A 26,352-nucleotide genomic window follows, 5' to 3' on the forward strand; every position below is an offset into this window, starting at 1 on the left:
ATATAATATCAGATTACCGGTATTAACAGTTGAAGTTTGGGGCAGAAATCTTTGCTGAATTCTTCAATCAATTAAATAAGTGCTCTATATGTGTAGAGATGGGTGTGGGTCGACCAGAGAGGCTGACGGAGCTGATTTAACACCTACCCGACCTTCAGTAGTCTGGACCCGAAACATAATACAGAATCTAACATTTCAAATAAATGCAAGAGCTTCACTTGTTGCATTGAAAAGCAATTGGAGGCGATGCTCCCCCCCCCCCCCCCCCCCCCGTGTGTGTGTGTGTGTGTGTGTGTGTGTTTGATAGAGAGAGAGGGAGAGAGATGAGGGTACACGGCTAGAGAGGTGGGGGAGAAAGAGACAGAGGTGCATCATCCTCACACGTCGAGTCTTCTCCGAATGAGATGAGTCGGGGGGACACCGAGGAATCCCTGAAACTGCTCTCCAGGAAAAAATAGAGAAAACAACATCCCGACAACTGGTGCGCACGGTCCGTTTCCAGGATCAGCTCACCCCCGCTGCTCTTTGAATCCTCCAGCACCGTTTTTTAAATGCATTCTTTTCAGAAGATGCCGACGCGGGGAGTAAAAGTGAGACAGGCGGGGGAGGACATGTGAGAGACGCGCTGCAAGAACCAGGGAGACATTCAGAGCCATCACTGATGTAGAATCTACTTTTTCCTCATTCCTGAAGGGATGCGCGGACGTGCACGCGGAGAGACGAACGACCGACTTGTTTATTTAATTGCATCCGGTATGAGCTAATTAACGATCGCACAAGGCGGGTGTTCAAGATAAAGCCTTCAAGCTAATTGATGCATTCTGGACGGTGGTGAAACCTCCCCCCCCCTTGGCTGACTCACATTCCAGCAAATATCACAAGACGACGAGGGTTTAAGTTTGCAGGGGGGAGTTTCCCTGTTCCGTCTGCAGCGTGTCAGGCTCTCGGCTCCAGCAGGGTCTGCCTCAGAGGAAGGAGCTGGGCTATATGAAGATCGCCAATCGCTGCTTGGCTTTCCCTCGCAGAGATGCCAGTACGTGCTGTCACCACCAGGTTCATGTACAAGGGTCTTTGCACTATTCCAGATGTCCTCTCCTTACGGAGCCCCGTTATCTTGCCTGAGGATGAGGTGGAAGGTGAGTTTTAAGTTGTTCTTCTCGTGTTTGAGAGTCGCTCAGGACAGTTTCTGGCGCCGCCAACTTTCGATGATTTCATGTCTAAACGTTCTGTGGAATCCCACAAACCATCATGACTGCTGCCGCGTGCCGCTTCAGAGGTTGTAGGAAAAAAGAGACTTTTTGGACAGCATCCGCTTCGTCCTCAGGTGTTGCACCAAAGCGGCTGAAACCTCCTCCTGAGCATCACAACTCCTCCATATCGGCTGCATCTGCATGCACGGTCACGCCGCTTCCCCAGTACGACACCTGCGACACCCCTCAGCACCTGCTGTGGTTGGTTGCGTGGCATTTGGAGACCAGATTCATGTGTCACCAGTGATAAATCTTAAAAATTCTTCAATAAATGATTGAATTGAAGGTATAAAAATGCAGCTTCAAGCCTCAGTTCAAATCCACAGCAGATAAAAAGCTGTTAGAGGTCTGACAGGTTCATTTAGAGACTTAAATTACATTCGCTCATCTCTGTCTGAAGTATTGCACATAGTTATCAATTAATATAAATGAACAGCGATAGCACGTCATGCTCTTTAGTCCTCTGAATGATTCATTCTTGTGGTTTTCTTTTATTTAACAGCGGGCAATAAAACATAAATCTCGGTTAGATTAGTGATCAAAAGGCATCGAGAAGCAATTTAGAAGAAAGCCAGACAGAAAACAATAAAGCAGTAACTCAGATCATATTCTGATATCGTCTTTTGTTCAAGGAGAATTCCATTTCCCCTTCCTGTCTGCAGGGTGTCCAATTAGTCGAGCAACTCGTCTGACATTGAAAATCCTCGAGCTGCAAAGACGACGCGGATTTAATTATGGAAAAGTGAAAATCTGAGTCATTTCAATCCAGACAATGAAGATGCAACTTTGTTGTTAACGTCCTTTTATAATTGAGCTGTTAAATATTGTCGAGCTAATGAGGCGGATCATTGATCGGTGATTGCATTTACCCAGAGAGCAGCGTGGTACCGTCTGAAACATTCTTCTCCATATTTTGGTGACGCTCCTCCTCTCCTTGTGCAGGTCCGCCTCCGTCTGCAGGTGCACATCTCTCCATGTCATCATCTTCAGTTTCTTGCTCTGGTGCCGTGTCCTCTAGCTTCATGTCTCCGTCTCTTCACCTCCACCTAATCACCCTTTCGCTCCTCTTTACTCTTTTGTTGAAAAGTCATAAAGAAGTAGTTATTTACACTAGTTCCTCTTCCTGATTGAGTGGAGAGGTTATGATTTTTGATTATTTCTTCCCTTCGCAACATGTGTAGAGAAAAGAATGGAGCCTAGATCAGAACCCTGAGGAACCTGATATGAAGGATTCTAAACCTCCAATAGAACAAAGGACACTCGGTGTGTCCTTAAACCTTTTTCTGTCCCTTTCCCAGCAGTCTGAGTCAGAGAAAATACTGCTCATGCAGACGGTATTTAATTACTGCCGCACATAAATTCCCTGATTGCCTGGCTGGCGTACGCTCTCCGATCATATTTATGATAATAAGTCTGCGTGTACGTAGCTGCGGCGGGTGTAATTTGAAATTTGTGAGATTAGTCTGCCACAGATTACGAACGCCTCAGTGGAAGCTGGAAATAAACAAAGGGGACGCGTCCTGTTCAAACATTTTCTGGAATCATTTGCAGTAAAGACACAACAGAAGCAGACGACAATCACCTCCCGCGATAATGCAAAGACAGGAAACCTGCGGCTGTCGCAGTGGGAAGAAGCACTGCAACTATTGCAGTTCCAACCAGCCCAGTCGGGAGGGTGACGGCAAAGGCCCCTCGACCTTCGACCTTCAGAAGACCTCGGCGATCCTGAAGATGGACTCAGGAGATCACTCAGCCCATTGAGAGATTTTAAAACGTAATAAAATCTGGAAAATCGATCTTTTTGGCGGACAGGAAGCCAATGTTGTGATGCAAGGACGGGGGCAGCGCAGGCGTGCCCCCGGACGGGTGGGTGAAGGTTCCAGAGTGGACCTCGTCTCCCTGGACTCTACCAGCAGATGCTTCAGGAACACTCTGACTGTGTTAAACTGGTGTCTCACCTGAGGAAAATACCCCAAAAACTTCAGCAGCAGATTTCTTCTGAGCAGTAATCTCTGAAGCTGCCTTTAAACCCTCTGCCTCCCGTAATCTGTCCTATTTGGACTGCATTAAAATATGCATTATTTACCAGCTTTTTTGGAACCTAATGAAAGCGGGGAGCGCAGACACATCGGTGGAGCGCACGGCCGAGGTTTAGAGGCTGATTAATGGATGGGTCCTAATAGAGCTGCAGTTCCCCGGGACTGTTTATCGAGCAGATGGTGCACGGCCAGGGTCAGTGGCAAGGCTCCCTGACCTTTTCTCTGCCCTTGTGTCATGCAGTTGTCACAAAGTTGTTGGAATGATCTTTGGCTAAGCGGTTCCGGTTCTGGCCTGTCTGCTTGGCCTCGGCTTCAGGGAGGTGGACGGAAGGTCAAAACGATTCAGCCGAGGTGGCAACAAAGGCAACCCCCCCCCCCCCAAAAAAAAAAACAGTTTGCAGCTAAGTCAAAGAGGGCAAACTGGTGAGGATGCTTGTTTAAGCTGTGGAAAAGAAGCGTCACATACACAGTCTGAGTAGATGAGATCATCCTGCTCTTAGCTGCTCCTCTTAAAAGTAAACGCGTGTCCCGAAAAAGGTCATTAAGCTAAAACTCCACTCAAGAGTTGTCATATGATGTTCTGAGGTTCCATCTTCACTTAAGGATGCTTTAGACTGGCAGAAACATCCAACTGTATTTGGACTTAGAACCTTAAGTGGGAGTGGCCTTTACAGGAAGTACTTCCTCTCATCATTGAAATACCTGATTTCATCCTTGAACTCATCCTTAAATGCTTGAAAACATTGCTTTGTGTGTGGAATTCTTATTTTCACATCATATATTTGCTGGTCCGTGCTTGTTTACTCCGTAAAACCTATGTCCACGTGGCCTTCATGCCGTGCCAAGTGTCTCCTCATTAATGAGCACCACATTAAAAACTCCAGTCCAGAGCCAAGTTCAGCCACTTATCAACAACCCAGTTCATCAGATATGGAAACCACCGCCTGAAAGTGTCTTTACATCAGAGTTGCATATTCTCTCCCTGTTCTTACAGGAGCTGCCCGGGCTCTCGCAGCTGACTTTACTGAATTTAAATGACATTTCTGGTCATTATTCAGCGATTAGGGTGCGTTAACATGATGGGGCACACTGAATGAAGCCAGCCGCTGACCGGCCATGCATCCATTAGACCCAAACACCAGACCTGCGGTGAACTGGCGGCCGCTCCAGCCGCACATGTGTTGGGCCTGATAAGACTGCGGGTTTAAGCCTCAGCACCCTCCTTTGGCAGTTAAAATCCTGGAGGTCTCCTTGAGCTTCTCTCAGCCGCGAGCGAAGGATGTGAGCAGTATTTATAGATCACAGCGGCGAGAGAATCCCTGATACGTTGTAGCGAGGTGGGAACCTTCTTCCACTCCATCTTCCAAGTTTGTCATCTTTTGGGTTTATAAAGGGTCTTTTGAGGGGTAACCCTGATGAGGGGAATATCAGCTGTCGGAGATCTTTTAATATATGTGCACGTGCGGGCCTATTTTAGACTTGGTTTGATATCTGGACCAGTTCTGATGCTTTCCATTTCTCTGGTGATGCATCTTACAAGTGAATTCAGTCTTTTTAATCTGCTTTTTGGGGGATTTTCACAGGGTACTTCAATATCAAGGTGAAAAATGGCTTCACAAACGTCAGACAGCCCAGCCGTCTGTCCGTCTGTGTGGTCATTACCAGTGCTGCCGCCCAGACAGACCCACTGTGTGTGATGGCGTTTGTTAATTAGGAACCCGTCCTTACGCTGTCCTCCACTCGGCCGCCGCAGCGATTCCTCATCTTCATCATCGCACTGAAAAATTGACCAACACGTAGCAAATAGTGTATCATTAAAACCTCGGGCTACAACAAATGCAATGAGTGATGGGTCTGTTTGTTTGTTTGTTTGGACATTTGCTCAAAGGAACGCGGGCAGGTTCTATAGAAATACATGTCAAACATAGAATTGTGTCTTAAAAATAATAAAACCAACGACAACGTTCTTTTTAAAAAGCCCTCCGATGTCACGTGTGCAGCTCGTATTTTTCTGCTTTTGTGGTCATGTAATTACACCCGTGCCTTCCGGGAGCCGCAGGCAGCGCCGGTGTTTCTGTCAGAACGTGGGCCCGTTCAGCACCTCCGGGCCGTCTCAGGTGGCCGCCTGTTGGACCGTCAGACCTGGGCTGGTGCTCGTGCACAGCAGCTGCTTTATCCTGCTGTATTAAAATGAATGAAGGGGCAGCATAGCACAGGGCGCCGCTAATGTTATATAAATAATGATGAGCTTGATAAAAGCTCTATAAAATAAGATGACATGAGGGCTGTATTGCAGAGGCAATAAAGACGCTTTAATTATTCCCCTCCCCACCCTTTTGCGAGCAGGAGGGGGCCGGCTCCCGTTGTAGCTCTCCGTTTAGCCATTCGTCACCTTTGAGGAGGGACATTTTCACTTAATTGGACAATCATTTGTTTCTGGCTTTGCATGGAAGATGTCTGACCAGACAGGTTGTGATTTAATGTCATTTCCTTCAGTAGTTATTGTCTATCGCTTTTGTCCGACAGTCGTGCAAGAGGCAGCTATAAACTTGAATGAATTGACAAAAGCAGATGGGGTGAGCGGATCCTTTTCCTGTCTTTTGGTTGGTCTCCAGCATGTTTTGGAGCTATTTTCTTTGTGCATGGAGGTTCTACGAAGCCATTGTTTGGCAATCCTGCAGTATTTTGCTTGGTTCAACCGGCCTGTGCGGGGGTGAGGTCGCCACCTTCCTCTCATGGTGGAGCAGGAGCCGCTGTGGGTCGGCAGCAGGCGTCCCGCCCCCATTTTAGCTCACTCACAAGGTCAGCGGACGTGTTCGGGCTGCGGCCTCTGACGGACGTCTTTATTCCGGGTTTGATTCAGGCATCGGCAGCTTAAATCTGGCATCTGAGAGAAAACACAGTGATGGTTTAACAGGAGGCCAAACAACAGAAACCAAACAGCTCTCAGTCGAAGAACAAACAAGCTGTTTGCTCTCCTGGACCTGATCAGCATCAGGATCCCACAGACAGCTGTCGGAACAAGCTGCCATGAAATCGAGGGTCAATATTTCATTTTCTCCCTGCACTGCGAAATGTAATGAATCATCAACATTATTTTGCTCGGCAAATTAAAAAGCCACTTCAATGCGCCGCCGTTCCGCTCCTTCTCCGGCTGAAGGGGACCTTTTGGGTCTCCTGAAGCCGAAAGCAACGGGAGAAGATTTATTCTCTCCTGCGGCCCGCAGATCCATTGGAAGATAATGCATCACCTGTCGGCAGGTAAAGAATGCACTTTATCAAAAGTAAGATTACGCAGAGATGTGTGGTGCAGGTAAACACCGCCACCATCCATAAACTGCTGTTCTACAAACAACGGCGGCACGGTCGTTTATAGCTGACACAGCCTGGGTCACCCTGGACCCGGACTCCAGTTAAATCGCCCCCCACGACGCAGAGCCGCGTCCCACCGGACGGTGACATTTACCACTACCAACGCAAACCGCTCTGAGCAGCGAGCACGCTGCACGTTTACCGCCCCCGAGTGCTAATAATGAAGTGGCGTCTGCAGCTATGGCGCCGTCGAGTCATCCACATCAGGGCTCCGCTTGCACGTCCGGCGGTCTTTAATCTGGAGCGCCGTTTGTCACGGCGGAGACAAACACGCCCCTGGATGTGTTTTTTCTCCCTGACTTGACCATAAACACTGCCGTGCTTCGCTAATGTCGCCTCAGATGCTTCCTCGCCGGCTTGGCACCAAAGCTAATATGGTTTGTCCCATTGCTCCCACATCACAGGTGTTTGTCCATTAAGGGTGTTTTCCAGGCAGCGACCCGCGTCGATCATTTAATGGTGTTAAAACACACAGAAAAAGCTGCGAGGCGACGGTGCCAGGATCAGAATTAAAGCCGAGCCGCTCACGCAGAGCGTGTCGGGGAAGATTCGTGAGCTGGCCTTGGGGGGTGTCGAGCTGTTCGGGGTCCACGTCCAGACAAAGATGAAACTGTTTCATTAATGTTGACAACAAACAAAGAACAAAAGTTTTACTGGTTTCTGTCACGACTTCCTCTTTAAGTTCCTCCTAGCAGACACTCCCATTCAGTCCCAGGCTGTACTGGATCTCAACGGTGCTTTATGCTGGGTGCAGGTTCACTGAACCACTGACCTGGGTCTGCACAGATCCAACCCCAGACCTGGATCCGACCCCAGATCTGGATCTGACTCCAGTCTCTCTGCCACTGGAGTCTGGTCGGGGGCTTCCAGGAACTTTACCCCAAACTTCTCAACTTCTGTATCTTGCTATGTAAATTCACGTGTTATAACGTCTTTACAGTGAGTGAGGTTGAAATAGATTCTGTAAATAATAAAAATATTCTCCTTGAAGAGTCTGATGACAGCTGAGCGCTCAATAGATCCCGTTTTCTGTGACCTCCCAGCTGCGTCTTTACATTTTCTACTCACCGACAGTGCGAACCCATCAGTAGTCTGGCCGCCGCTCGGCTGCTCCTGAATTCATTGTCGGTGGCACCGAGGGTCATGACATTGATACAGGGGCGGCGCCGAGGGAAGATGGCCAAACTCCAGCAGCGGCAGTCGCTGTAATTTAGACAAATATGTCGTGTTTGCAGTGTCAGGGTTTGCTGCACACCGTATAACTTGTTCGGAAGAATGCGTTTCGGAGTGTTGGGTTTTTTATTTTCAACACCCAGAGTGTCATTGCGGGCGCTCTAAAGGCAGAGCCTCCCCGTCATGGGGGGGGCAGAATGTCGATCACAGGTGCGCTCGCCCAATCACACGTGAATGCAAATGAGTTTCCTCCCTCGAAGAACTGAACGCTTAAATGCTTAAAAGCTTAAAAGCGATATGAGGTTAAAATGAAATTCTCCGCAGGCTCTTCTTTAATAAAAGTGTCATTAATAAGGCAACAGTGGAGCCACAGTGCTGCACCACAAAGTAGTAAAAACAACACAAAAGGCAAGACTTGAACAAACACAGATGAATTAAATGAGCAGCTCATAGAGGATATTTCAGGCTTGAAAACACAGAGTTGAGGAGTGATGCGCTACCATTTACATTCTAATCTTCTAACTTAACTGTTCTATGACTTCTTGCTTTTCTGCTCCCAGCTATTAATCTCCACCGATGTGTCGATTGACTACAGATTTATTTTTTGTGCGCGTGTAGCTTGTTTTATAGAGCTGCTCCTAGCTAACGATAAAAATCCTCTACATCAAAAAGAGCCAGAGGGATTTGCAGGCTTTGATGAGCAACTGCACTTTTTATCACTTCAAACAGAATACTATGATCTGGAGTGAGGACAGCAGCCAAATGGGGATGTTTATGGATTATTTACCGGAGGTGCTTTTAAAAACATGAACATGTGAACCCGCTTGTTAGCTTATGTAACGGCTAATTGAGCCGTGGTAACAGGTGTTCTCTCTGCGGATGTTGTTTGGGTGACGTGAGGCGTCTTCGCGTCTCCATCCGGGATGAACAGCCTCACGCCTCTGTCCATGGTGCTGAACCTCAGCACCGGGGCGGTTCTGGAATCTGCTTCTTCCTTGTGAGGGGTGTGTGTCGCCTGTGATGAACTAAAACAGACCCCAACTCTGAACATTCACATGATAAAATAATTAATAATAATATAGTGGAGACCTGGAATCTGCAACCGTGTCTCTGTTTTTGGACAGAGTGTGTACATGTGTATGTGTGTATGTGTGTAACACAGATAGTCCTTAAATGTAACGCTAGAATTGGCAACCTCTGCACTTTATTAAACACTTTAGGGATGCTGCTGTGGTAAGAGTGTTTAAATCCTGCTCTAACATTCGAGTTAAGCTCTAAAAGATGTGTGGAGATTCCCTTAGCAGCATCCAAATTTCTTTGTAATGAGGAAAAATGCTTCATTACTTTGTATTTAATAGTTTCTGGACACCAATGACTCTACAATACATCAGGGTTCGGCTGCACGGACAATTTATCACTATAATTATCACTAGTGTTGGAGCTTTTTTCTTTAGAATTAATGACCCTAAGAAAAACAAAGGTTCTAAATGTTCAGATTGGCCTCAGATACAGATTATTATAATTTGGCAACTGCGTCAAAACTGCCGTTTTTCCCCCCCTGATAGAGATCCGTGAGGCCTTCAAGGTGTTCGATCGGGATGGTAACGGGTTCATCTCGAAGCAGGAGCTGGGGATGGCCATGCGCTCGCTGGGCTACATGCCCAACGAGGTGGAGCTAGAGGTCATCATCCAAAGACTGGATATAGACGGTACGCTCTTCTGCCGCGAGCTCTCTCGGCTGTGGCGCCCTGACGATGCTTCGTTGTTCCTCTGCAGGTGACGGGCAGGTCGGCTTTGAGGAGTTCGTCACGCTGTTGGGTCCTAAACTGAGTTCTGCTGGGATGCCTGATAAGTTCAACGGGGCAGATTTTGATTCGGTCTTTTGGAAGGTACCGCACAGGAGTCGGCGCCTGCACGTTCCCTGCATGTCCTGACGTTCTTGAGCCGGGGCCGGCAATGACCAGGAACCCTCCCCTGCTCCTTATTTCTCATCAATTATTTGTCATCTTCTCAGTGCGACATGCAGAAACTGACAGTGGATGAGCTGAAGAGGTTGCTCTACGATACTTTCCGCGACCACCTGACCATGAAAGACATCGAGAACATCATCATGACGGAGGAGAACCACCTGAACAGCCCAGAGTGTCACGTGGACATCGACAGTAAGTGTCAGGACTTCCCGTTTTCCAGGTTTCCCGCCCAGGACTCTAACACCTGGTTGTGAATCTTTCCGCAGCGAGCCCAACACAACAGGAAAAACACACCTGTGTGCGCAAAAGCCTGATTTGTGCCTTCGCCATCGCGTTCATCATCAGCGTCATGCTCATCGCTGCAAATCAAATGCTCCGCAGAGGAATGAAGTAGACATGGCTGGGGAGCACAGAGGAATCGAACATCACCCAAAATACTTGATGGGTTCTCTTATTTTATTGCACATGATGACACTTTTGCAGCTTCCCAGGATGGAAATATGTCACCACACTGTTGTAAATACAAATGAGGAGCGAAAGAGGGACGTTTAAAGGGCTGAGTGTTCAAAGGAAAAAAGGGAAGATGTCACTCTTGGGCTGTGCTGAGGATAATATCTAAACAATAGTGGAAAACTGATGTTTTAAAGCAATACAGAAGTGTTAATGTGCTGCATATTGTACAGCTTCATGAACCAGATGTTGAGCGTAAACGTCCCATCCCAGATAGTCTTGTTTTTACTTTCCTTTGCAAACAGGCCGAATTTGTCTTTTCCCAATGCCGTTGAGTTGAAATGGAGGAGGAGGAGGCTTCAGGGGTGACCGCGTGCTTCCGTGGAGTCCACTGTGTCCCACACCCAGCAAATATTCCTGTTTTCTCTTGTTATTTGGGAGCAAATCTAAACAAACTTCAGTTATCCTCTGACAACAGCAGTTATCCCGTTACTCCGCTACAACCTAATTGGTTGGAACAAACCCCCAAGTCCCCATCCAGCCTTGTGAGGCTAAAATGTGGTTTTAGCTCAAATCTCGCAGCTACTTGAAATAATATTTATTTTAAAGATTGTCCTTTTTGCTATAACACCCGTTATTTGTAACGCTCCTGTAATTGTCCTCATCCTGCAAACATGCAGCTGGTACGATAAACGACGTGTTGCTGCTGCCATTGTGAGCAGAACATCATGCTAGTGTTAGAATCCATGGCCCGTCTGAGCCGCAGGCGTGGGAGCGACATCGCTGTCGTCATTAATGCATGCAGATCTGTAGACAAATGTAAACTGTATCACACTTTGTAAAGTTTGTCGGCGTAAACGTCTGAGCTTGACCTTACATTCTGAAATCGCTTCCATGACGGAGGGAAGAGCAGAGGGAGAGCAAACACGGGAAGCTGCCGCTTGCTGCGTGACGCCACTGAAACGGTTCCACGTTTCCAAGCAGAAAATGGATGTTCGCGGCCGAAGCAGCTGCCGCGGCAGCTCAAATATGGATTAAGATGACGTGTAATGAGGCAACATGGGAGAACGGCGCCAGGAGCTGTGATTGAAGCGGCGCGTGCATGAATATTCCTGCAGGGATCCCAGACTTTGCAACTCCCCGCGCGTCCTGAGACACGTCCCTCTCAGCCTGCAGTGATGCCTTGAAGGTCGCATGTGCAGCTGCCACCACACTCTTGCATGCCACGCGTCCGTGTTCAGTGTTTAAGGTTTGGAATTCTGATCTATGTATTCACATGATTATGCAATTTGTAATGAAGACGTTGCAAAAAAAAAAAAAAAAGAAAATATCCATGTTTGACATTTTCCCCTCGATGTCAAAACCGTGGATGTGCAGCAAAACACTAAATCTTTTGCAGTAAACTGTGAACAATAATTTAACATATCATGATAAAAATATATATTAAAGTAGAGTTGTTTTCTGGGTTTCACGTTCCTCCACCAAAAAAAAACCCCCAACATATCATTTCAGATAAAGCATTGTTATATTTTCTTAAAGCAAATCATTAAATCTGTGACTTTGTTATGAATGTAAACATGTTTTGTAGAAAATATATGCTAAAAATACTACAAAAACATACTGATTTCAGGTTTCTGAGGAGAACTGGACATTCAGAGAGGAGGATTTAAGGCTGTGCGCTTACATTTCTGCTGATTTGTTCAGAGTCACTTTTCTGAAAGCTTTCCGTTCACAGGATGTGTCAAAATTGACCAAATGCTATATGTTATATATCTATTTTTCTTGCTCTTTTTATCGTGAAGCTTATCAGAAGCTCTGCCGCAGGAGGGGAGAAGCGCGAGAGCCATTCTGGCAATAAAGCAGATATTTGATCTCATGTACAGTGATGCACCTACCGGACATGGCGTCACCTCTCTGTGGACGTTCTGGGGTTTTGTGCGAATGTGAACTCTATCTGTGTCAAATGTTGTCTGCGTATGTTATAACGAGCACATTCCCGTGCGCACTGTCGTGTTACCCAATTGGACTGTAAATGTCTTCTGTTCTGTGCCTTTTTGGAGTGAAATAATTAAACAAAAAAAACCTCTTGTGACCCGCAAACCCCACAAAATGATCAGTTCTGACAATTAGATGTTTTAATTCACTCACTTCTCCTGGTTCCTCTCTGTGGGACGCGTCCAATATCCAGCCACTTTGTGTTCCTGCAGCCGTTACTGGAGGTTACTCACCAACTCACTGATGTACGTGGTCTCTAGATGCATGTAGTCCAATAAAGATCAATGTGATTAAACCGCTCGCACGTTTCAGTATTTGACCTTTTATTCTGGGCGATAGAGAACAGGGAGGGGGCTTAAAATCTGGCAGAGGAGCGATTGTGACGTCCTTCCTCATTCAGTGACGCCAGATCAGATGTGATGGCGCTGATGGAGCAGCATCTGCCACATTAAGCGTGCATTAGTGACGGAGCGCAGAAGGACGCGCCACTTCCTGAGCCACGGGCAGGAAGGCAGATCGGGGTGGGGGGGGACTCTGGATGACCGAGGTTAAAGGCTTCACAACCGCTCCGACACCACAGGCTCTGGTGACCTCCAGCAGGTCAGTTTAGAAAGAACAAACACGCAATTTATTCAGGGAGCTTCCAGGGGAAAAATGCTGAAGACGCTGCGCTGGGATAAACGAAAGATGAAAGTCATCCCAGCATAATTCAGCGGGGACGGCAAACTCAATTTGGGGATGCTAGAAGGTCAAAGACAATTAAAAGCACATTAGTCACCGATCCAGCGGACTTGAGAGGCTCATTTATTCAGAAAAATAAACTTAAAAATTGACAGAGATGTTATTTTTCTCGTTTTCTTCCAGCCGAGTAAAAAATAACTTTCAACCAGATCAGCACTCCGCCTGATGAAGCGTCGCATCATTAATATAAAACAAAATATAACTTCCATCTGCTCGGCAAATCCTCCCTTCCCTGTTGGGACTCAAAAGACATCAAAAGAATCCCTGTGCAGATCTCACACTCAAGGCGCATAATTTACTGTCATATCAACCACTTTTAGATGATTTTAGCTCAGAAAAAGTTGGGACGTTAAAGAAATGGCCTGGACTGTACAGCAATAATCCAATTAAAAGACTGAGCCACGCCTTTGTGATCACCGAAGGAAAAAACCTCACTCAACCCCACTCTGCGTTCTCTTGGACTTTCCAGCCGCCTGAGGGAGGGGGGAGAAGAGAGGGCGGAAGGTTGGGGACTGAGAGGAGCTGGAGAAGAACATCTCTGTCTGACTGGTCTTCCTCGCTGTCCTCCTCTGTTGTCAGATCCCTGTAGGGATAAATAATTGAGCTCTTATATTTGCAGTCCAGCAGAGTAACCATCAGCAAGATAACCATGCAGAACAGAGCCGAGACCCTTTGGTGCTGGGGGCAGATTTCCTCTTCTTTTCCCTCCTGGAAAGCCAATCTTCCACACTTCGCTCGTGAAAGAGTTTGTCTTCGAAGCCCTCTTTACGCCGCTTTTCCTCTGAAACAATCGACAGTCTTCTTTTGCCTTGTCTCATGTAATAATTAAAATCTTTCTCACAATATGACATCAGCTTTCGAGTGTATAGCTGATTATACAGTAGGCAGCCATTTTAATTGGTTCGTTCTTACCTTCTACTTGTCTTCTGAGATAAAATATATCCTGTTCAGTCATGTGGGAGAACCTGCAGTTTGGCCCATAATCACAAATTCCTAAAACAAAAATAAATTATTTAACATCATATCCAGGTTTTTTGTGAGGTGAAGACACCATGTTACCTTTTTGCATAAATTTCCTGCAAGGTTTCTTGGCTTGTTCTTCATCCAAAACAGCTGAAGAATCTTTGAGAACAAGAAAAAAGAAACAGGAGAGTGTGTATCATAGTAAAAATCTTATTTTACATTCGAACACTCCTAGTTTACAATAGAATTACTAAAGAGCAGGCTGTATGACAGAGGAATACTGTATAGATAAAACAAAAATGAATTTCCCAATATGTTCTAAAATAATTTCAACCACATCTCCAGTGTTTACGTTCCAAATGCAAAGGTTTACCTTTAAAATGGTCAAACCAGGCCTTCTTAGCCCGGTGATGCTGAACACCATTCAGATGTTTCTTCCTGTTGTGCATGTTGTCCTGAAAGGACCGGTCACAGTAGTCACAGTAGTATCTCTTGCCCATGGTGCAAGTTTATATCTCTGTGGGACAGAAAACAGAAGAAAAAGTGCTTTTCACGAGTTGCCCTGACAGCATGATGACCGAACAACTGTACTCATATACTGCAACTGCCTTTATTATTCAGAATCATTCCCAAGAAATGTCACAGCGTATACATGAAGCCATTCACTTACTTATTTGTAGACAATACACAGATTGTGTGTGATTTAGACATGTTCTTGGTCAGCATTTACAACCAACTGTGATCCTAGTATTTATGTTTTACACTGCTGCATCTTACAAGGTAGTTTACAAACATCGTATTATAAATATCATCATAGTATCATCTGGTTAATTCATTGCAGATTTGACCTTGAGATAAAAATTATACATGCAACCTGGAACCGGAATAAGACTCTAATATATGGTGGATTGCTGCCATCTAGTGACTACGTACAGTAGATGTCTCAGGGCAACAGTTTTAAAATATTTTGAAAGTAAAAATTGCAATTTCAATTACTAAAAAATTACAGACAGAAAATGTGAAGCGTGTAGTATAAGGGTTTAAATGTAGCCTTAGCACAACTGGAAATAGCTAATTTTGTTAGCCTAGCAGCTAAGTCGCTACTAATTTAGAACAACGATGAACGTAGAACAATATTAATAACAGACTTCACAAACCATTGGAGAAGAAATAGCTGCTGTAGATGTCACTGCATGAAAAATCGCTTACAATTTTGCCTGATTAGTCGCAATGAACAACAATTATACACAGTCTAGCAACAAAACAATTAGAGTGCTAACACGACTGCTTCCGGTTTCGGTACGGTGTCCTTGCTGGGTCAGAAAAGTCCTGAGATTCCTGACGCGACATCCGGTCCAGCGCAACTCAACCAAGATGTCGCTGGCAAATTCGATCTATCAAACACTCTTCAGGAGGACGTCTACTTTCGCTATAACCGTCATGGTTGGAGCGGTCTTCTTCGAACGAATGTTCGATCAAGGTGGAGACATGATATTCGAACAATTGAATCGTGGGGTAAGGGTGTTATTTTGTCTTTTAACGCAAGTTTTAACCTGACCTTGCAAGCAAAGGGCGAACCGGAGCTAATGCTAGCTAAGCTAATAGTTAGAAAGGGAGAACACATCTTTTTGCATTTGACGATATTGACGCTTTTGTTGTGAAATAACTAATCTTGGTTGTATTATCTGTTGTAGAAACTATGGAAACACGTCAAACACAATTACGAGAGCCAGGACGATGAGGAATAAGACGCGGCCGGTGGTTGTCTGAGGCAGAGGTGCAGCCGCGCCAGAGCTGGTTTAATTCATCTTTCTGGGTTTCACCTCCGAGTCAACGATCCTTCAACATGGACAATGTGCTCAATGTCATTCCGAGGCTGGAAGCGTTTGCCAGAGGACCTGTTTGACTGTCCAGACCAGCGAGAAGATGGAACAATGATTTCCGGGCACCTCGTCCCTTTTCCTTGTTTGTAAACCATAATTTTCCTCACAGATTGTAAATTAAACATGTGTTAATGTCTCCAACTTGTGGCAGTGTTGTCATTTAGTAGATGTCTGTAGCACAGAGCGCATGTTGAAAAAGAAAATATAATGGCGCTATTTATTGAGGGATGGCCGCATCATGTTATGTTTGCAAAATTTAGTTTGAGAAATTAATCCATAACCTAAATGTGAAAGCAGCAAAGTCTCAGAAGTGTGGAAAAATAGAGCAGTTAGTTGGATGTTTTAATTCACAACTGCTCCAGGAAGCCAGTGACAAAACAATGTTATAGTTTGAATACAGACAGAAGTTTAATGCAAAAAATAAATAAATCTTGAACATAATTGCAAAAGCGTTGAATGACAGGGTCACAAGTTTACAACCATCAAGGTTCACAAACAATTACAAAATGATGTAGAGGGATTAAGACTAATAAAATTACCATTAATAAGGTAAGTCTTGTTTGTGCTGGTTTGGCAGTGGTACCAAGTTACCGTAATTGTAATGAAGGGAGTTGAGGTCAAAGGTGAATCTGCGCGATTCCTGTATCGGCCACTAGAGGGCGGCGACAGGCTGCAACATGTTTTTGTTTTTACAAACCGGATATTGTGAACCTGAAGAAAGCTGTTTTATGTTTATTAGCTTTAACAGAGTGTAGAAAATATGTGACAAAAGTGTAAGCATTCTCAAAAGTAAGAAATCTTACTTTTAAAGAGTCGCTGTAGGACACAAAATGGCCCCACTTGACAGAACAATCTTTTTCGACGCTTTCATATCTTTCCTTTGTAAACTGACAATTTTATACTAATTAACTTCTAAATGACTTTCCACCAAATAATATTGTTCTCTCTGTGGGTATGTCTTAAGGAATGACTCTGAAACATGTCAGCCACTGCATATTTTACACATAATGCTCAATTGTAACAACAAGGACCAGCTTCATGGCAGCACCTGGTGTTTAAAAGAGTAAACGTTTTTTCTGCGTGTTACCAGATGCAGACAGGGCTTCACACTGTAAAAAAATAGACAGTCAAATGGAAATGAAAGTGAAAAAGGTGTTTTTAAAAAAGACACAAAGCATTTATGGGACTTGTTTCTTCGCTATATTGAAAACATGGTGTGTCTAAAAATGTTATCTTTTATCCAGCCCAGCAGTCCGGTCACCCACAGGTTCACACCCAGGTCTGATAGATACTGGAGCTCAGGCATGAGCATTTTTTCACAAATCGCTTTAAATTTGGGATCAATCGTTTTCCTCAAGTTGTACCCGAGGATGGGGGAGTCTCCGAAGGGTTGCCAGGGCTGGAAACGTTTGTCCTGGATATTTTTGGATTCAACCGGCCCTCCATCTTCTATACAGATGGCCTTCATCTCAGTGTTCCTTCTCCTAAGCTCCTCGACCTCCTCTTTCATTCTCCCCCTGCCAAAGGCCTCAACTCTGGCCCAGAAGGTGGCGTTAAAGTGCTGATAGAGTTTCCAGTCGGCCCCGTTCCACTGTAGAGCTTTGGCTTTCAGGTCGGGAGTCAACTGAGACACGGATGAGCTCCTCCTCATGTTGAGTTTAAAGTACAGGATGTCCTCCATGGTCCAACACATCATGTCCTTAAGCAAGATAAGAGACTCCTCAAAATATTCTGTGATAAGGACCAGATCTAAATGTTGGGACAAGTTCTGAATGGCCTTCATCACCTGAGGATCGTCGGCCTCTAAGTTGTTTTCCAGGCCAAAGTCGAAAAACTGCAGATTCTTCAGGTAAAACGAGTTAATGGCTCTGGGATAGTAGAACCTCTCTGGATGCTCCAGAAACTGAGCCAGCTTGTTCTTTCCCTTGATCCTCCACGTGAACGGAACCGCGCTGTGATAGTAATGAAAGGACGACTCAAAGAGAGCCACCGGGTCACGGAGGATGGTGATGTACACGGCGTCCGGCGGCAGCAGCTTGGCCACCTCCCGATGGTCGAAGCGCATGTGGTTGCAGACGATGTTGAAGCACTTCCCCGGTCTGTAGTCCTTCACCCACGAGCTCTGGAAGGGCGACGGGTAGAAGAAGTCGTTGCGCCCGTCTGGAAGGGCGAACCTCAGCCTGTGCTTCTCCCCGAACCTGAAGAGGACGTTGAGGACGGTGCTGCTGGCTGTTTTGTGGGTTTTGACGAACATGATGTTGATCTTTGGGGAGCACCTGTCCTCCCCAGGAGCTTGGCTTTGAGAGAACCCGGTCTCATTCTGCTGGGATTTGGCCAAACTGAGAGGACACGTGGCTTCCGGAGAGCTCCTGCAAAGAGAAATAGAATAAAAACCCGGCAGAAGCCTCCAGGCTGCTGATATTTTTCCTCTTATTTCTGCCTGTCAGGGAAACTCCATGAATTTAAAAAGGCGCTGCTTTGGCTGTGACAGTGGAGCTGAATAAAGTCATAGAAAGGTCACCTGATGCTCAGGTGTGCTGAGTTTGTGATGTAGTAGAGCACCAGCAGGATGTTGGCGATGAAGAACCAGAGAATCAGGCCCCTCGAGCAGATTCTTTTTCGAACTCCCAACATCCTTCAAATCGAGACCTGGAAAGCACACTCCATGAAGAAACACCTCCAGGGAGATCCGACACGCACCACGGATGAACAACACACGTCTCGTGCAACTGAAAATAAATTCAACTGTAAACTGACCGAACCACAAGCTGGAAATGTCACCACGTTTCCATTTGCTGCAGTTTTCGTATTTACACAGGCCCCCGTATTTACACAATAAACACGTTGATGGTGCAACAATCAGCAGAAATGGAAGAAGAGCAACTGATATTCGTGGCAGTGTTTATGTAGAAGAGCTCTAAAACTGCTTCAAAATACGCTTTAGTGTGATAAAACATGCTGCATTGGTCAGTTACACAGTCAACGTTGCACCTCAATTACCTGCCCTTTGACCCTGGGGGTCGTTATAATTTCTCTTTCTGATTCAGAGTCAAGGTAAGGCTGGAAAAAAGGGGTTTGATTTACCTGCAGCGGGAGCCGGTGGTGTCTAGGGGAAGACTTTGTTGACAGTGCGACAGGATCGCATCCACTGCTCGAGCCTAAGAGAAGTTGGAGAACCAGTTCAGAGTTTTACGCCGAGTCAGCATCTCTGTTCAGGCATCCAATCTCTCAGAACAGTGGAGCTTCTTCCTCTCTGGAACGCTGGTTGTTTTCTGCCCTCCCAGCCTCTGCCTGAACCCCGATACCGGCTCGTGTATTTCTCCCTCGTGTGCTTGTTCTCGTCTGGTCTGCGCAGTTTAAAATCAGTTTGGACAGTTGGACTTTTGGCCCGACCCCCAACCGCTGTGCCAGGTCCGTGGTCAGACCTCTGAACTGCCCACCGATCGTAGCACATTGGGGTCTGCCGCCTCGATTTTGTTTTATCTCATCATTTAAATGGATTTTATCCTTTGTGAGAAGCTAAACTGGCTCTTTTCCACATCCTCAGCTGAGTTCAGCACAGTTCCACCTCTGCTCAAACAACAATATAGACAGAATAAAGAAGCAACACAATGAAATAAGCAGAAATAACCCCCACTGAAACAACTGAACCCACCTGCTGGGTGAGGACAGGTGTCTTCTCAGTGCAGGTGCCCATCTGACGTGTGTGTTTGGGGGGGCTACAGAGAAGGGCCGGTTTTAATGAGGTTTAATATACCCGGTCCTGGGTTGAATGAGGGCCAGTTTAGAAGCTGTTGGCCTTAACTTGTAGGGTTAAATCTTGGGTGCGTAAGATTCGGTCCTATCTTGGACATGAAATCATTTGTACTGACACATTGTGTCACACAGTGTCACACTGCAGTTTCACAGTTGTTAACACCCATAACGCAACACGTAAGAATTTTTAGAGTCGTTATTTGGCGCAAACGGAATGTAGTTGTCTTACAGGACAACATTCCAAATTCAGAAATCCCGATTTGCATAAACACAAATTTGTTGAATAGAAAAGAAATGGAAAATGATCATATTTTCCAAATTAGATGTAAATTCTATTAAATACAAATAATATTCCAGAAGTATGAATGGAAATCATCTTTCCTTTTTATTTTAAGGAGTAAGTATCGATGTTGGTCTTCATATGAGAGAGAATCTTTGGATTTTTGAATGATCTTTGATGAGAGGAGCTCGGACAATGAAGTTCTCGTCATGGTGACGTTGTTGTTGTGTTGTGTTATCATGAAACGACACCCTGAGGTGCAGAGAGGGCCTGGAAAAACAGCTCCCAGTCAGGGATACAAAGGCTATTGTTCTGTCCCCCAGCTGCCATCACACCATCACACAGCTGCAGTTTTCATGTACCTCCTGAACTTTATTGCCTTGGTTAATAATTTACACGTGTTCCAACAACTGAGGATAAGACAGCAGAGATACAGCAAACAAGAAAAGATAATACTCTAAAATTAAAAAACCCAACAAAAGTGCCAGTGTTACAAGATGAATCAAATTCATTCAACACATGAAGAGAAAATCCTGGATCTCTTAGCAAAAAGTCTATTTCCAGTAAATATCTCCCTTCTAGTACAGGCAGCCTGCGCACATAAGAGGCAGTGATAAAAAGGCTATAAGTTAATTCATTAAACATCTCATCCAACCCACAAAACTACTCCAACATGGCTTAAAGCGACCATCAGACTCCTGTCCTCTGGGTGTTCCCAGAAACACGCCGCAGGAACTGTGGTCTGTTCCTAGAACACGAGGGAAGAGTGAACACGTGGCGCCACCTTTCTGCGTTAACGCCTCACAGCGGTTCATAAATCAGACGAGCAGCATCAACGTGCTCTTCAGATCAGCAGATTGTGACGCTAAGGTAAGACAAAAAGAAACAAAAAGAAAACTACTGAAGGAGTTCACAGCTGGTGGGACAACCGAACCTGTGTCAAATGAGGACCATGACAGCACGAGGAGGACCACAAATAGAAGAGCGTTCATGTTTGTGCTGACCAGCGCCGGTATCCTGACACACGTCAGCTGACGGTGCTTCTCAGAAGAGCGGCTGTGAGCCAGAGCGCTGAAAACTGCAGTACATCAATCAGTCAAGTCCGACGAACATTCCGTTCAGTGCTCTGCTGATTATGATGGCTTACAAACCTCTGTTAAATACATTTATTATTAAAGGCACTGTTCCAAACACTTATATCATTACAAACCAAACCCACATATTTACAGAAACTATAAAAATATGTCTTAAAAACAAGTCTGGCAGTCCCAGGAAGGAGAGCAGCAGCTGGTGCGTTAAGGCACAACAGATCAATGCGCACTGCACGGAATGCATGCACCACATTTAGAATGTGGGGACGTCTGAACTCAGTAGGAAGGCCTGTAGACGACCTGACCGCTCAGCAGCCTGCGTTTCAGCTCCCTCCACAGCAGGCTGCGCTCTCTCTGAGAGCCCTTCATGAAGCCGCGGTTCTCCTGGGCCCGGCGGGACAGATAGGGGATGACCTCATTCACGGGTCCGTAGGGAACATATTTGTACACTGGAAATCCTGCCTGACCTGTTCCAACAGACACAGAGAATAACCTTGAGATAAAAGGTTTGAGCAGATCGATTGTTGGTGTGGACAGAATGTACTAAAGTTTCTACTCAATAATTTCAAAGCCTTATTTTTAATTATTTCCTTTCCGATCAATAGTGGTCAACTGTGCCGAGACAGACCGATAAGTGTGTCTTCCATATTTCATTAGCAACACTAATGGGGTTGTTTACTGTCGGGATATCTTTAGATTGTATAGAACATGAAAGGTCAGAGGCCGCGTCGAAAACATGACGCGGCCAGGAACTTCACATGATGATGTGACGCAAGAGTCAGCGATAGCGGCTGTGTGGCGTTAGCATACCTAGCGGGAAGCTGATCTGGTCACACATTCCCAGCAGCTGTCCAAAGTAAACCTTATTCTCGGCGGGTGAAAGGCCCATTTCATTCATCCTGGTGCAGAGAGAGAGAGAGAGACATGCTGAAGGTGGTTACATAACGAAGCCCAGCTTGTCGTGTTCCCTGTGGCGATACCACGTTGTACAGCCCCTTTGAGCGGAGCACGTGTTTAGTTCATTTCCCAATGCGATTTAAACCAGCCTACAGGAAAGAGATCAAAGCTTACGGCTTTCCGGTTTGTTGCTGCATAAACCCGCACATTTTTTACATGAACTTACTTCTCCAGGGTGAACTTCACCGTGTCTTCATTGTGACTTGCAACCATTACGTTTGCTTTCCTGCTGTTGTCGATCTCCTCCAGCACGTACTCCAAACACCTGGGTGAAGAGGTGGATTCATTCTAAGAGCGGCCCAACAGGACTGAACAGGACTCTCCACCTAAGCCAACACTTACTTGTGATACATCCTGTTTGTGGCCTCATAGTCTGGATTTATGGGGTCCTCGTAGCCGATCTCTTTGGCCCTGTCTCTCTCCTGGTACATGTAGGCCCCGCGAACCAGTTTGGCACCAAAATACCAGCCCTCACGTCGTGACAACTCGATGTCCATAGTTACATTGTCATAGGCTTCCTAAAAAACATCAAGTTAGAGGCGAGTAGCAGGAAATAGTTGTGGTTATTCGCTGCCAGGAGGGTGCGGCGTCACCTTTAGGTAACACTGGTAGGTGTTGAATATGATCGGCTTCTCTCGGTTGAACTTCCTCTGCATTTCCAAGGTCAGCCGGCTGATGGCGGGCTGGAAGTAGGTCTGCTCGGCATCGACCATCAGCCGGACGCCATGCTCCACGGCGTGCTTGATTACACAAGGCAGAGGTTGAGGCTCCGGCAAACACAGGCGGGTGGAGTTACCGTTCAACATAATGGGTTGGATGCTTACGTTGGCCAGAACGTCCACTCTCTGCAGCATCCTCTTCATCTGGCTCTCCTCTTCTGCTGTGAACGTCTTCAGCAAAGGCTCCAGCTGACCCGTCTGCCAGCCAACACAATCATCTCATCATCCAGCATTTGTTTTCTTTGGCAAAATAACTCTATCTGTGTCAGTGTTGGACTCGATAAACAGATAAAAACAGCAGACGCACATGGATCTGTGCTTGACCTTGAGTAAATATGTGTGGCATTCCAAGATCCTTTTCAGCTAATTGACTAGTGTTGCAACACGGACGGTTAATTCAATATAACGGTAGGATTTACAGCTTATAACCATCGACACAGTGAGGAGGAGGGGCAGCAAATACTGTCTCACTTCTGGGAACATCTTTAAAAAAGTGCGGTCAGAGTCTAGAGTTGGGCAGATTTTCAGATTTAGTGGTGTGATCTGTGACCGAGTTGGCAGATTCTGGTGATACTGGTTTATGACTCACCTTCAGGTTTGGCACCATGAGCAGGTTGGAGATCTTTGTGGTATTATTTATTAGACTGTTCCAGTCCAGCAGGTCGATGGTTCTGGACAACATGACATGTTCAGTAACTTTGCCGGAAGCTGAAATTTCTTTACAGACCATTTTGATTCACAATCAAATCTCCCTTTTTCCTGCCTCACCCCGACAAGCCCAACTTCTCTCCTGAGAACCAGTTTTCGATGTCATCCTTGGCACCCAAACCCATTTTAGCCAAACTTTCCTAAAAGATTCAATGAGACAATTACAAACTTAACAAGTGGACCTTCTCTGAAAAGGTGAACATTTCACTGTGCCATGTGGTGGAGGAACGAGTGAGAACTTGTTGGAATGGCTGGAGGCGAAACGCACCTTGAGCTCATCCAGTTCCAGTTTCTGTTCCAGCAGCATCATCTCAGACTTCCCCTGCTGTGCTGCCAGGAAGTTGAAGAAGCGGCGCCATTTCACCAGGACCTCCGAAAACTGGAGCTGCGCAAACACAAGAATTCACCGTCTGCACTACGACTGATTCACGTGGACAAAGATACAAGGTGCGCGGTCGAAAACTCACGAGGAACTGCGGCCGTCCCAGGGCTGTCATCTTGATGGCTGAAAATCCGTCTGCCGAGGCCCCCCCTGAGAACGAGGTGAAACACCCTCAGTCCCTTTGCTGTTTGCTTACCCACTAAAGCGGCAAAAACACGACAGCGTGCGCCTCTCCGCTCTCACCAGAGGCCTTAATGCAGTTTAGAAACGTCTCCATCTGGGTATCACATTTGGCCTCGTCAGCGTAAAAGTAGGTACGAGCGCTGATGACACCCCCTCGCCGGTCCCCGAACTGACGGTGGGCCTTGTACTTTTTCTCGCGCTGATCAGCATCTGGGGGGAATTAGCGGTTGATGTCATTGAGGCTGCAGATGTGACAGCTTAGCTCCGTCTCATGATGCATCTTAAAAGTGCATTTTAACCCGTATTTTATTGTGAAGGGGCAAGTGCACAAACCTGGGCTCTGCCTCTCTGCTTCAGAAACGCAGGAGCTGAAAGAAAAGAGGGAGGGGGTCGTCAGAGCGGAGCAGAGCGTGTCAACGTGTGTTTGAATTCCAAACAAATCAGCATTTAGTTCACTTTGATTGAAATATGAGCCAGTTGTACATCATATGGTAGACTTCGTTCCCCGGTCTGTGAATATATTAACCATTAATATTAACCATTAATGCACAGATACATACATAGGAGAAACCTGTTCCCACCTCAAACATTACATAACCTGTTTGCCAGTGTGTGTATCTGGAACATGAATCTAAAAAAAGGCCTCCTGCCTGGACCAATCACCAGCCCACAAGAAAAGGAGTAGCGCCTGCTCAGCCAATCAAAAGAGAGGGGTCTGTCCTGACTGTCCAATAAGGGACGGGCTCGGTTTATCTCCTGCCGGTGGATTAAAGACTCGTGGTAATTCATTACAGTTATGATACCGAGAAAACAAACAGTAGGAAATAGTAGCTGCAGTAAAGTGATAAGAAGTCACGTCAACTTACGGTGCTACGGAAGGATATCTGTTGTTAACCAACAGCGCGCACAGATGTAAAAAAATAAGACTGAATTATCTGCTGAAAGGGAAGAATGAGGCTAATTAGATTTTAGATCAGATTACTAGATTCTTGTTGTAACCTGACCGGTGAGCTTTTAAAAAAGAATGTACTCTGCTCGGTCTGTTACCATGTAATTATCAGGATCCAAATGAATGTCAAACTTTTCTTTTTCCTTCAACGACTTCAACCTTCACCTTAAATGAAACAAACTAACTTCACATGCCCGACACATTTCTGCTTACTCCATTTCTTTCTTCTCAGCCTCCTCTTGTGTCAGATCCTCCTCCACACTGTAGTCCAAAACGGCCCCCACACCAAAGGCCCGGTTCTTCTGGATCAGAGGTTTGATGGCGTTGTGGTCTTCCCCGGCCACAAACTGACCGTAGAAGGTCATCTTCATCATCTTCTCGAATATCCTCTGACCAAACAGCTTCTTCGTGAGCTCCATCAGCTGAAAGCCAATAATCCAGTAAGATAAGTCAAACTGTTATAACATAGGCAACAGCTTTTGATCTCACCTCCTTGTTCTTCTCAACCAGGACATCGATTGCGCACAGCCTGAAGACCAGCAGGCTCCGGAGCAGCTCAATGTTCCCTTTGCTCTTGTAGGCTTCTTGCGTGTTGTCGAAGTCCACTTTGACGTGACTCCTGCGCGCCTTTGGCGGAGCTTCGGTGTGGCTGATGAGTTCCACCGGCTCCGCTTCCACCACGGCGCAGCCCTCCAGCTGGCTTCGCTCTTCCCGGCTTTTGGCGGATGCGACCGTCGACCGGTATCTTCCAGGCGAAACGAGCATTTTGTTGACGTTAGTCGAGTTGGCCCTCGCAAGAGCGGAGACTAGTTTCGCGTAGGACATGTTGACTCTTCCTTTACGCGGGTAAATGAACAGCAAAGGAGACTCTTCCTGCTGCGTGGATGCCGCGTAATGCGAGCAGCGCGCGGATACAGTAAATCACCACGCGGTGGGGGCGGGGCCGTGGCTGCGCGCGTTACACAATACCGCCCGGGCATCACGAGCCCCGGAGACGCATTCGTGTTTGGATGTCAGACTGGTTTTCTCCAACATCCATCAAGAGCGCAATCTGAAAGTCTGGGGCTCAGGCGCACTTGAATGCACCATCAGGATAAAAGAATAATGGCGCATTACCCCATTAATGAAGTCAATCCTTAAAATATTGCACCTTTTCTAGATTTTAAATCATCGTCCAGGTGATACATCACAATGGGTTGAGGTGCATCATGTAAACGGGTGGACGGCATTTTCTCCAGAAACGGCTGAAATGCCAGAATGTTAAATGTGTAAGTTCACAATGACCTTGATGAGATGGAGGGGAAATCACTCGTTCGACTTTTTACTTTTTGTTTTGACTTTATGTTGGTGGAGCTGTACTTAATAGCTAATGACTCATAAGCAAAATAGCTTTTGACTCAAAGCACTCCTCTGGTTACCCCACCAGCTGACTGAGATGATTACGCCAGTTAAAGCTTACTCATTTCTTTCTTTTGACAAATTACACTCACG

General features: G+C 46.1%; 5 protein-coding genes across 6 annotated transcripts; 2 read left to right on the forward strand and 3 right to left on the reverse strand.

Moving 5' to 3' along the window:
* The first annotated feature begins 350 nt into the window (after nucleotides 1–350).
* On the forward strand, nucleotides 351–12,549 carry cabp7b (calcium binding protein 7b). Its single transcript, XM_057018369.1, has 5 exons — nucleotides 351–1,136; nucleotides 9,400–9,543; nucleotides 9,611–9,723; nucleotides 9,849–9,996; nucleotides 10,071–12,549. The coding sequence occupies exons 1-5, from the start codon at nucleotides 1,028–1,030 to the stop codon at nucleotides 10,196–10,198; spliced, it is 642 nt and encodes a 213-aa protein (XP_056874349.1). The 5' UTR covers nucleotides 351–1,027; the 3' UTR covers nucleotides 10,199–12,549.
* A 481-nt stretch (nucleotides 12,550–13,030) lies between these two features.
* On the reverse strand, nucleotides 13,031–14,457 carry zmat5 (zinc finger, matrin-type 5). The gene is made up of 5 exons (XM_057018375.1): nucleotides 14,327–14,457; nucleotides 14,050–14,112; nucleotides 13,903–13,983; nucleotides 13,660–13,771; nucleotides 13,031–13,573 (listed from the first exon to the last, which is right to left on the reverse strand). The coding sequence occupies exons 1-5, from the start codon at nucleotides 14,451–14,453 to the stop codon at nucleotides 13,426–13,428; spliced, it is 531 nt and encodes a 176-aa protein (XP_056874355.1). The 5' UTR covers nucleotides 14,454–14,457; the 3' UTR covers nucleotides 13,031–13,425.
* Nucleotides 14,458–15,264: 807 nt separating this feature from the next.
* On the forward strand, nucleotides 15,265–15,977 carry LOC130516951 (cytochrome b-c1 complex subunit 9). Its single transcript, XM_057018377.1, has 2 exons — nucleotides 15,265–15,468; nucleotides 15,648–15,977. The coding sequence occupies exons 1-2, from the start codon at nucleotides 15,328–15,330 to the stop codon at nucleotides 15,699–15,701; spliced, it is 195 nt and encodes a 64-aa protein (XP_056874357.1). The 5' UTR covers nucleotides 15,265–15,327; the 3' UTR covers nucleotides 15,702–15,977.
* A 197-nt stretch (nucleotides 15,978–16,174) lies between these two features.
* gal3st1b (galactose-3-O-sulfotransferase 1b) lies at nucleotides 16,175–20,079 on the reverse strand. Of its 2 annotated transcripts, none has more exons than XM_057018347.1 (3): nucleotides 18,921–20,079; nucleotides 18,358–18,485; nucleotides 16,175–18,205 (listed from the first exon to the last, which is right to left on the reverse strand). In XM_057018347.1, the coding sequence occupies exons 2-3, from the start codon at nucleotides 18,468–18,470 to the stop codon at nucleotides 17,035–17,037; spliced, it is 1,284 nt and encodes a 427-aa protein (XP_056874327.1). In that variant the 5' UTR covers nucleotides 18,471–18,485; nucleotides 18,921–20,079; the 3' UTR covers nucleotides 16,175–17,034. The 2 variants fall into 2 exon arrangements, with proteins under 2 accessions (XP_056874327.1, XP_056874328.1); XM_057018348.1 differs by having other exon boundaries at nucleotides 18,358–18,565.
* A 144-nt stretch (nucleotides 20,080–20,223) lies between these two features.
* Nucleotides 20,224–25,792, reverse strand: prodha (proline dehydrogenase (oxidase) 1a). Its single transcript, XM_057018340.1, has 14 exons — nucleotides 25,351–25,792; nucleotides 25,075–25,283; nucleotides 24,246–24,280; nucleotides 23,973–24,122; nucleotides 23,815–23,879; nucleotides 23,616–23,732; nucleotides 23,408–23,487; nucleotides 23,229–23,310; nucleotides 22,745–22,837; nucleotides 22,514–22,660; nucleotides 22,263–22,438; nucleotides 22,087–22,185; nucleotides 21,774–21,862; nucleotides 20,224–21,430 (listed from the first exon to the last, which is right to left on the reverse strand). The coding sequence occupies exons 1-14, from the start codon at nucleotides 25,684–25,686 to the stop codon at nucleotides 21,240–21,242; spliced, it is 1,869 nt and encodes a 622-aa protein (XP_056874320.1). The 5' UTR covers nucleotides 25,687–25,792; the 3' UTR covers nucleotides 20,224–21,239.
* Between the last annotated feature and the right edge of the window lie 560 nt (nucleotides 25,793–26,352).

Source organism: Takifugu flavidus, chromosome 20 (genome assembly GCF_003711565.1).
Source record: "Takifugu flavidus isolate HTHZ2018 chromosome 20, ASM371156v2, whole genome shotgun sequence".
NCBI lineage: Eukaryota > Metazoa > Chordata > Actinopteri > Tetraodontiformes > Tetraodontidae > Takifugu > Takifugu flavidus.